An 11002-nucleotide genomic window follows, 5' to 3' on the forward strand; every position below is an offset into this window, starting at 1 on the left:
AGAAGGGGCATCTTCGGGTCACCTGGTCCTATCTACTGAAAGGAATCCCAAATGTGATCTCCAAACTTAGGTAGATCTGGATATCTTCCTGCCTAGGTGTCAGTGGAGTTGGGATCCTAATAAAAGGAAAATCTCTACTCTGACATGAGTTTCTAAGAAATTTCTGTAAATGGGTGTTTCCCCTCCCCCAGATTCTTCCCTAAGTCAACCTTGTTGAGCATCCATATTGGGCTCTGTACTGGACAATCAGAATGATTTCAAATTTTCCCTCATTCATTTCCTTAGTTGAGTTAGCTGAACAAAAGCACAAAGCAAACTGGTGTTCTTTGCTGTGAGGATACTGTTTACCTGCTATTCATTAAATATTATAAACACGTTTTAAATTACACCTTTATTTTTTATTTTGTAATACATTTGTCTTATATCTCTGTCCCCACACTAGGAAATTTTTAAAAAAGACGGAAAGAGGAAGGGCACACAGATTTGCTTCTAAGATATATTAATATTGGAAATTTTAACCAAGACAGCTTGGGAGTCTTAAATCAGGATGATTTTTTAAAACAGAAATATGGTAAGAGGACTCTATTGTCATTCTGCGTTTTAGCCTTTCCATAAAAGTTTTTTTTTTTTTTTTTGGTGAGAAATCACAGATATACTGTGTGTAAAAATAATCCTCCTGGCCTTCTTTATGAAGATTTTGTCTGTTTATTTTGAAAACAGCCATTGGTTCCAGATTCCCAGAACTGATTTTCTTAGATTAGCTATTTGTACTCAGAGGTAGAGCCCTGAGCAATATTATTCTTCAATTAAAATAAAGAACTTGACTTTAGGAGGAAGCAAGTTATGTTTATATAGCATCAGCAACGCATAGAAAATATTCACCACATATCTGAAGACAGACAAGGCTTCAATTGTTTAAATGTTCTTCTTACTTCATAGATACTAAGGCATGCTGTCCTATCTTAATTTTTTAAGCTGTTACTTACTTTCATATTCATGGCATCCCAGGTACAGAGCTAATGCTCCTTCATTAACTACTTCCTTGATTTTGACATAAAATTTCCTTTTGCATAGTATAGAAGATTATGCCACCTCACCTTCAAAATGTGCGTTTTCACTCTAAGCTCTGTAAATTGCTGCTCCTCTCCACCAACCACACCAGTCCCCACCACTAATACACACACACAAAGCTGCAAAAATTAAGGGGAACGTTGTGCTGCATACTGATGCTTATAGTTTAAAAATATCTGTTTGAGAGCCAACTAAAAATGTCATAGCTATATAGGTTTGATTTGGGTTTTTTTGTTTTTGTTTGTTCACAGTCCCATTGCCTTTCCCTGGTATTTAGATCATTTGGATAACTGGCAACCCGGATTAGAACTGAAGTGTTGCAAGGCAGTTAAAGCCATGCCTTAAGGGAGTGAAGGAGAGGAGCTGAATTTGTTAAAATACTTAATAGAAGGTTAAAAACACCTAGAAAGTTGGTTTTACAGGCTTGCTGGTTGGAAGCCAGGGATGCCAACTGACCAGCTCTATGAAATGTTAAAGAACATTTCAAAGTTTTTTTTTTTAATCTTAAAAAATATGTAGTCTAGGGCCATTTTTTTCCGTTAAGATGCCAAATGCATATCAGCTCAGCTCCTGAACCACCACCTCATCAATAAACTATGTATCTGTTATAAATAAGTCATGGCATTTTAAAAGTTATAATCAATTTAAAATCTTATTCTAAAATAAATTATATAGCAAATTAAAATAAATTTGCTTTGAGTTAATCCATCAGTGCTTCTATTTGGATCTGCCTATGTCAGTTCCATAAAAGATTTATCTTGTAAGTTAGGGAGGATAGCAAGGGCAGGGGACCAGATGGAGAGAGCTGGTATACATTTCCATGTCTCCATCTTTCTTTCTAATTATCTGTCTTTTTAATGACAACCACTAATGGCAGTGAAGGGAGAGCAGCCAATATCTCCTAGTAGTATTTTAATTACAATTGGGTAGGCATTTCAGATACACTTAGGTATGTGTTAAATCTGAAGTTAACTCTTTTCTCTTTCAAAGATAAGGTTGGGTTGCATTTTTTAGTTTTTTTAATTAGTTTTTCTTTCTGCACGCTCCTGTTGGATGGGGTTGGGGGGAGACAAATGGGATTTTAAGAATATTTTAATGTTATGCAAAGGAAAACAATTAGTGGACACTTTTGCTAAAGGGGAGGGGGTAGACTCCCAGGTAGTGAAGCAATATAGGAGAGCAGACCTTGAGGAGTTTGTGCTCTGCATGCTGAGAAGTGGGGTCTCAGCTGTCCATTAACAAGTTAAGAGAAGCTGAAACTCAGATGGGAAAGAGTCAGGCATACACCCGCGCCTCAAGCAGTCTCTTTCTCTTTGTTTTTAAATGCTACTGCAGTGTTGTTCCTCACTGTCTGAAAGGACCACAGCGCCTAAAACACTGATTGCCATCCTCAGTGGGAGAACAGGTTTCCAATTTCATCAGCTGGAACGAAGTTGTGTGTGTATACTCAGTTTAAAACACTAGAGAAAATGTGGCCTTCCACGGCAGCAGTTTTTCTGGGTAGAGGACAAGCCAACAATTCCCCCATGATTTTGACTTCTCTGTCCTGGCCGATTTAACCCATGTCTTCAGAGAACATCTTCCAGGTGTACTATCGGATTCAATCAGACTAGAGAGGAAAGGGAGGCAGGATCACTATGACCTTGAGGGGGCTCACAAGTCCCCACCTAAGACCATACCTGAGTGCTAAGGGACTGAGCCCTCGGGTACCCTTGTGCGAATTGCTCCTGTGGACTAAGTGGGCACAGACACTAGTTCTGCTGGCTTCCGGGTGGTTGGAGGAGGTAGCCTGGGAGAGTTTTTAGTCTACTGGGAAAAACCAGAAAAGAAGAAATAGTATAGAGGGAGCACGTGGGCCATCAGCCACTTTCCTCACCTTAACCCTGACCCACCTGTTCCTGTCGACTCCACCTACCCCACTAAAGAAGGGCAGAGTGTGCGCCGCGATGGCCCAGTCCGAAACACGTTGCGGGCCTTGGCCTGCGCCTCCTTCCTGGGGCCCCGGCGATGCGCGTGGGGAAAAGGCCTCTGCTCACCCCAGGGCCTCGGGCCAGTGGGGGAAACGCCTAACGAGGCCCGGCTGGTCGATGAAGCCAAGCTGCCTCCTGGTCGTGCCCGAGACCCTAGAAACCCGGACCGCTCTCCTCCGCCATCGAAGGGGCGCCCTCTGTGACTGGCACCCCTCCGCCGAACGCGCGGGGGATGAGCCCAGGCCCGTGAGCCAAAACCCAGGCCGCAGGAAGCAAAAGACACGGGCCATACGTGACGCGGGGAGGGCGGCGGGGCCTAGGCCGCCTCCCGACCAGGCTCAGGGGCTTGAGCACGGCCGCCTTGGCGTCTGAGACCCAAGGGCGCTCCACCTGCCGCCCTGCCCGGGAGCCGTGAGCGGCCACGACCGCTTCCTCCTGCCACCACCCGGCCTGGTCCAACCCCTTCAGGAGTGCTTTCCGTGCCGCTCGGGGGTCTCGCCAGGAATTTAGCTCCTTGACTCAAAAGAGGGAGACCCGACGAAGGGTTAGGATGTGGCTCCGGGGTGCCTAAGGCCACGGCAGCCGCGTTGTCCCACGAAGCTCAGGCCGCGGCACCTCCTTGCAGCCTCTGCTCTCAGGGGCTCCGAGGGCCGCGCCACCAGGCCCCGCGCCTGGAGCTGCGCTGTGATGCGACTCCCTCCCGGAATGTGGATGTGAGCGATCCTCGGTGCGGAGGTGAGGGGACCCCGCCCGGGTCTGGGGGCGGAGAGCAGCAGCGCCTAGACTCCCAGTGCCTCGGGAGGGCAGAGGAGAAGGAGCAGCCTCCGGAGTCTGCGGGGTGGCAGGAGAAACTCCCCCAGCTTCCTGCAGCCTGAGACGCGCGGAACGGAAACCTCTGGCTCTCTAACCTGGAGTACTGCCTGCAGACTTGAGCGAAGACCTCCAGGCGGCGGAGGGAAAAGGAGTGAAGCCCTTTCGGCCGCAGCTGCAGGAGCGGCGGTGGCGGCGGCGGTGAGGCAGAGGAACAGCCGCTCCGTGCGCGGTCAGTGCCAGGGGCCCGACCGGCCCTCAGGGTGCGGAGGACTGCGGCGGGACAAGGGTCACTGCTCAGCAAACTCAGTTCGCCCATAAGTGCCAGTGCCGCTGCCTCTTCCTGGAAGCCTCCACTTCATTTCTGGGTCAAGACTGAGCTGTCTTTGCTTGGAGGATAGTTCCCGGGACCAGCGGCGTCCGGTTCCCAGCCCGCATCTCGTGGGGTTTGGGGGCTCTTGAGTCCCTGTCTGCTAAGCCAAAATTCAGAAACCGCCGGCCAAGCCCTTTTGCCTCTCGAGTATTTAAAGAAGCTTCGTTCTCAGCCAAGAGGTCAAGGAGAAAAGGCAACGGGGACCCGAAGTATCCTGTGTTCAGATTTAAAACTCCAAAATTTGAAAATCGCCCCAGTGTATTGTTACTTTATTTTACTCGGTAAAATTCTGTAAGGTTTCGTCCTAAAAACTATCTAGAAATCATTATTATTTTTGGCTCTCCTTACGAAATCTGTAAAGGAGAAATCAGAAAGTGGCTTTGATTCAGTTAAACTGAGAATATGAGAAGGTAAATTGGAGGTCCCTTGACAGCTGGTCCTTGAAGATTTCCTCGAGGAAAAAAAGAAATATGGTTAGTTCCCCCCCCCTCCCCTCCACCCAGTGATTGCTCTAAAATGATTGCCAAGAAAACTCAAGGCAACATCCAGCTTTCTCACCTCCTCCTGCTTGTCCCCAGTTTAGCCAGACCGAGAGGAGGATGGTGAGGGAGGCACATTGTGCAATTTCTTATTAAACACATCTGGAATATGTGCACTGTGGATCGAATGCCAGGGATTTTACAAAGAGTTTATGGCTGTGACAGAAAATTGTCCTTTTAACGAGTTTACAAGCAGTAATCACAGGGGCTTTTACAGGACCGGCCGGCCTACTCTGCTCCTCGCCAGATCTGAAGACATTTCCAAGATTCACCAACCAAGGCAGCAGGAAGTGGGCCGAGGCACCCAGGGAGATAGAACTTCCCCGAGTCTAAAATTATACTCAACAGAGCTGGAAGATTGGGGGGTAGTCATCGGAGTAGGAAGAGAGGGCTTGTAAGAAATTAAAGTAATTGGCCCTTCCTATTTTCCAGGGAGATTTCCGCGGTGTCCTTTGAAGCCTGTCAGGGTCATTGAAAGCTATCTTTGTGCTGGGTGTTTGTTTTGGGCAGTGAATGTGAAGAATGCGAGGAGATCCCCTGTGAGAGCCCCTCCTGCAGAGGGTGGCATTTCTCCGTGGCCCAAGACGTGGAGAATAAACACCCTAGTGACTTAAATAAACACCAACTTAATGATCCAAAACACTAACAAGGGAGACTGGGACTCTGAGCTCCCAATGCAAAGGATGGTCTCTGAGCGGCTGTGTGAACATCTGTCCATCACTAAGGGGAAAAATGACTTTATAAGTAAAAGTGACTACAGTTAAGTACAGCGATCCTTTCTCCCTGGAACTCAGTCAAAACCATTTGGCATTTAAAAAAATAAGAAGAAGGCCTTAATACCCCTACCCCCACTTCTAGATCAGGACAGGAAAGATAGGAAAGAGTAAGAAAGAAATGAACATATTAATGGTGACACAGATGGAGAAAAATCAAAATTATGAAACTGTCATGTCATAAAATAAATAGACTTCCTCTGGGGAGCAATATTTTACAAAGCACAAGCAAGCCAATCCTGTTATCCTGAGTAGAATTTTAATAAATAATGCCATTTGTTTCACTAATTTTAAAAGCTAAATACAAGGTACATCATTTTTTGCCCCAGGCAAAAATAATATGGAGCCTACATGATTACTGGGATTGTTTCTGGACACCATCCGGCAGCACTGCAAAGAGCTCCTGTCCTGTTGGTCTGCTTTCTATTTGTACAGATTAATTCACAATGTTGCTATCCTTGTAGGAGTTCCCTTTTTTTCTCCAAGCAGATAAATTATTTTACTTTCACAGTCTTGTCATAAATTTGTTAATAATACAAAAGAGCTAACGTATGAATTCTGTGGAGAAAAGCTAGTGGTAAACAAAACTGCATATCTAAAGTAACAAAAAATAAATAAATACACCAAATTTGAATTCGCTCTTTTTCTGTCACATAATTAACTCAGTCACCATTCTTGGTTCAGGGGATGGCCAACGTACCCTGCAATTCATAACCACCATTAAGTAATAAAGAAAAAAAAAACCTATTCGTTAAAAAAGGGGGGAGCCCAATGACAGCAGTACACAACTCACCTTTCAGAAACAGAATCAGTACTCCTGGTGTTCTACTAAGTTTTAATTTAGACTGGTTTAGGTACAATAGAAAAGAAACCTGCAAACACATGCTGTTTTAGTAACAAATACCAGGTAGCCAGATTTGTTACGTATTGTTGCAAGCTAGAAACTAGGAAAAGGAGAAACCCTTAACAGGAGTAGGCTACAGATATGAGAGCTTCAAGGGCATGAGAAGTAATGGCATTCAGGAAAGTGTTTTTTCCACATTGGTACATTTTTTAAAGTTTGCCATAAAAAAAAACCCAAGAAAACAAACAACAACCAAAAACCCCCACTAAATTTGACAAAAATAGTTGTATTACTAATGGTCACTTCTATTTCTAACTGCCTCACATAGAGAGCATTAAGACATTTAGGCACTTGTTTTTTTCCCCCTAATACTGTTCTTTCCTTTTAATCTACATAAAATTATTTAACACTAAATATGAAAAATGTAAACTTAATTTTCCCCATCAAAAAAGGTATAAGATCATATTTTTCCTATTCACCTTAAGAATGCAACCAGTTCCTCTCAGGCTGGAGGATCTTTTCACTGTTTTAACTTCCCTCTCTCTCTCATTTTCATTTCCTTTTCCGCTTCTCAAAACATTTTCCATAAATAAATTAAGATGAAATAATTAAAATCCAGTTGATCTGTAATTCCATTCACTGAAAAAAAAAGAAAAGAAAAAAGAAGCCTACTGAAGCAGGAACACGGGTTGCCCAGAACCAAGGCTGGGTAACTGGATGTTTTTGTTTGTTTGGGTTTTTTTTTTTTTTTTCCCCCTGATCTCCACACTGGGAGGGGAAATGTAGAAGTGGAAAGAGTCGGAGAGAAGAGGGTACTACCTTTGAGATCGCTGTTGGTTTTGATTTTTAAAAAGATATTTGTGAAAGTCCACCATTCCTTTATGCGCAAAGAACCCCAGAAACAAGCTGCAAAAAATGTTCCTGATGTCTATTTACAAGTGTCCCTAGTGGCTGCTTCGAGGCCCCAGTCCCTCCCTTCTTAGGACCCCAAGTCCACCAAACTGGAGGTGAGGGGGCCCAGCAGGGAGTCCTGGAGCTGATGCTGGTGGGCTTGCAGGCTGTGCGCTGACTGAGAGGCTGTTAAACCCGGGAGAGAATAGTTGGAGCTCCTGGCGTGGCCCATGTTGCCCTGCAGCAGAAGGACGGAGTTCTGGTCTGGACTCTGGGGAGGTGAGAACTCTTCTTCTGAGCTGGACATGAGTGGCTTGCCCCCTTCCAGAGGAGAGAGTTGATTCTGCTTGTTGGAGGAGGAGTTATTGTTTTCGGTGTTCTCCCTAAGAAACAGAGGACAACACCATATGGTTAAAAAAAAAAAAAGTGTGAGATGGAGGGAGGGGAGCTGGAAGAAGGAAAGGGCCATTGTGCAATCAGTCACTGACCCAAATGGAGTTCTGCCCTCTCACCCACCCCACAGAGTCCTGGGGGAAAGAGAGGAGGCCTAAGAGACTTGAGAAAGGTGATGCCGGATCCTTTCCTCTTCCAGAGTTTAGAAAGCCAAATCAGCAGTGCTTATTTGAAATGCACAAAAAATTATCTTTAAATTTTTGTTCTAACAGTTATTATTAAATACCTATCAAGAAGTACCACATTTAGAAGTAAGGAAATTTGAAAATCTTCCAACAAATGGTTGTTGGTGATGAAGAAAATGACGGGGGGTGGGGTCGAACAGCGCCCAGTGCACAGATGTTTGGTGGTGAATCAAGTCAATTGTCCTGTTCCCATCTGAGGAAACAATTAACCGTCGAGTTTCCCTGCCCCTGCCTGGAGGTTGTGGTTTCAGAGGCACAGGACAGGTCATGGGAAGTGGTGTCCAGAGCGGCCCAGTGACCTGAGTAAACACAGGGAGCGCAGCCAGTCTCTCCGATTTCATCAGGGAGTGGGCCCTCTGGCCTGGCTTAAAGGACAGGCCGTTTTGTAACAGACGTCTAAATGGAACTGTACCGTCCCTGGCCCGGTGTTATTCGCTCAGTCCTCGGTGCCTCACGTGCTCTTTCAAACTCCCTGCGGACACACACACCGGCGCACACTTTCCCGGCAGGGGAACTTCAAGACCAGGCACAGCCTGAGCGGGTGTGATGTACCGGGATGTCAGCCTGGGCGCTCGGTGCTGCTAAACTGCAAGGTCTCCCAGCCCTCGCGCTTCTGCCTTCAGAATGCCCCCCACCCCGGAGTTGCCTGTCTGTCCAACTCTTCCCATCTCTGGCAGTCTCTCTCTCCCAAAATGCCCATCTCAGCTGAATTTCTCCAGACTCTTGCTTCCCAGAGGGAAACAAGGCGGCGACTTCTTCGGCCTCCAGGCTCCGAAGCGAACAAAAGAAACTCGGCCGACTTGGGCGTTCAGGTTTCCCCGAAACTGCTCGGCTCCCCGGAGCGCTCTCCCGGCCGCCGCCGCCTCCCCGAAGCTCTTCCGAATCTTGGTCGGAAACTCCACAGCAAAAGAGTGGAGCCGGGCCAGGTGGCCAGGGGTGTTCGTGTGAGGAGAGCGGAGGCAGAGACAGGTTGAAAAAAATGTTGTCTTCTGTGTTCTGGGGTGAGAGAAGTCTGAGATTGGAGATCCATTCCTCGCCCGGGTGAGCGGCGCGGACAGCGGGCCGGACCCGCCGCGGCACCCGGCCACGCGCCAGGGAGCAGACGAAGAGAATCAGTTCTGGACTTGGGGCGCCGGGGAGTCAACGCAGCGCCAACCCTCCCAAAGCGCTCTCTTCTGTGGACTTCTTTCGAAAGACTCCTCCCTTTGTGCAGCTAGTGCGAATGGAAGTGACCTCTCACCCAAAAGACTGCCAGGAAAGCGCGACTGAAGGACCGGGCGCGAGTGGAAACTGAGCAGAAGTTTCAGGACAGCTTCACCCTTCCGGGGTGCGAGAAGAGAGAGGTTCGAGATCCTCAGCCCCCACTGAACCCCTTCCCCCGCGATACCAATCAACGTTTCCCTTCTGCTTGATCTAAAAACTCACTCTCCACCCGCCACTCCTCTCCCTCTAGCCAGCCAAGAAGACATGAAAAACAAACCTAGCGCCAACGTTTCCCGACACTCACATCCCAGGAAATCCACGCGCGGACACTCAAATCAGATGAACACCGCCCTCCACCCTCCCCCCATCCCTAGCGAGCGATCTCAGAGTTCATGAACTTTCGCCGCAGTGCAGCCGAGGCCGGGGCGCCGCCCCGCGGAGGGGCTACGGCCAGCGGGGTGATCGAGGTGGTTGGTGCCTGCGGGGGTGAAAAGGGGCAGAGGGGAAAGGAAGGCTTCCCAGGGTAGCCCGATCTGCGGGAATGATGCCGCGTACCTTTCCTTGGCCTCGGCGGCCCGGTCTCTTTGCCTCCGGTTCTTAAACCAGTTGCTGACCTGGGTGGTGGTGAGACCCGTGGCCTCGGCCAGCTCCCGCTTCTCACGCGGCGAGGGGTAAGGGTTATGCGCGTACCACTCCCGCAGCACGCCCCGCGACTTCTCCTTGAAGCAGTAGCTGGTCTCCTCGCCGTCCCAGATGGTTCGTGGCAAAGGGAATTTTCGGCGCACCCGATATTTGCCCACCGCGCCCAGGGGCCGGCCGCGTAACTTCTCGGCTTCCACGTAGTGAGCCTTCAGCCACAGTTGCTGCAGCTTGGGGTGATTGTGAGGCGAGAACTGGTGGCTCTCCAAGATCTTGTAGAGCTCGCGGAAGTTGCCGCGGTGGAAGGCGACCACGGCCTTGGCCTTGAGCACGCTTTCATTCTTGTGCAGGTGGTCGCAGGCGGGCAGCGACCACAGGAACCTGCCCAGGCGCTCCAGGTTCCCGCCTTGCTGCAGAACCTCGCACACGCACGCCACTTGCTCCTGTGTGAAGCCGAACGATGGCAGCATCGACATGGCTGGGGCCTGCCGGGGCGCACTACCCGGGCGCACGCGGCAGGGAGCAAAGCCGAAAAAGCAGGGGGAGGCAGCCGCAGGGAGGGGGGCGCGGCAGCTCCTAACCCCCTCCCTAGGCTGTGCGAAGGCGTAAAAGCGAGTCAAGACTTGAAGACTGGCGGCCGAGTAAGCGGAGGAGGAGTAGAGCGCGCGCTGGAAAAGGAACGGCCGGCTCACTCCGCAGCTTTTCGGGCCTCGCTGGCTCCTGCCTCCGGCCGGGTGGATGCTGCTCGTTGCCGGGGAACTTGGTTTCTGTTCTCCCTGCAGCTGCCTTAAAGCGCGCAGCGTTCTCGGCGCGCTGATTGGCTGCGGGCGGCGCCTATCCGGGGCTGGCCAGCCCGCGCGCCGCCGGGCCGGGCTGCGAGGCCGCGCCGCCCCGCGCGGGGAGGGCGAGGCTGTACAGCGAGGGATAGGGAGTGGTGGGAGGAGAGGGACCGCGAGTGGTGAGAAGCGAAGTGGGGAGGAGGGAGGGACCGGTGCTTCCCAGGGACGGGGGGCGGTGGGAGTGGGTGAGCGCGTCAGGACCTTGCAACGTGAGCCCCCTCTGCTGTGTCACCTAAGGGCAGCCGCGCACATCTTTGCACAAATCAATGGCTCCAGACCTTCTAATTCCCCTCCTCTCCCTCCGTATCTCTGTCCCTGTCCTTTGCAGACTTGCCATTTCCCGGTGAGCTCATATTTAATTACCTTAATGTTGGAATGAATAAGTAATGGATTGATGAATAGCTTATGGAAC

The 11002-nt window shown here is 49.3% G+C and overlaps 1 protein-coding gene across 1 annotated transcript; it reads right to left on the minus strand.

The window, feature by feature from the left end:
- Positions 1-5776: 5776 nt before the first annotated feature.
- On the minus strand, positions 5777-10513 carry SIX1 (SIX homeobox 1). Its single transcript, XM_002691019.7, has 2 exons — positions 9668-10513; positions 5777-7654 (listed from the first exon to the last, which is right to left on the minus strand). Exons 1-2 carry the CDS (start codon positions 10225-10227, stop codon positions 7360-7362), a joined length of 855 nt encoding a protein of 284 aa, XP_002691065.3. The 5' UTR covers positions 10228-10513; the 3' UTR covers positions 5777-7359.
- Positions 10514-11002: the final 489 nt, after the last annotated feature.

Source organism: Bos taurus, chromosome 10 (assembly GCF_002263795.3).
Source record: "Bos taurus isolate L1 Dominette 01449 registration number 42190680 breed Hereford chromosome 10, ARS-UCD2.0, whole genome shotgun sequence".
Classification (NCBI taxonomy): domain Eukaryota; kingdom Metazoa; phylum Chordata; class Mammalia; order Artiodactyla; family Bovidae; genus Bos; species Bos taurus.

Coding starts and splice junctions, on each gene's coding strand:
- SIX1 (XM_002691019.7), bottom strand. CDS start 10,227: ATGTCGATGCTGCCATCGTTCGGCTTCACACAGGAGCAAGTGGCGTGC. Junction 7,655..9,667: donor GCCGCCGAGGCCAAGGAAAG/GTACGCGGCATC, acceptor TCTGTTTCTTAG/GGAGAACACCGAAAACAATA.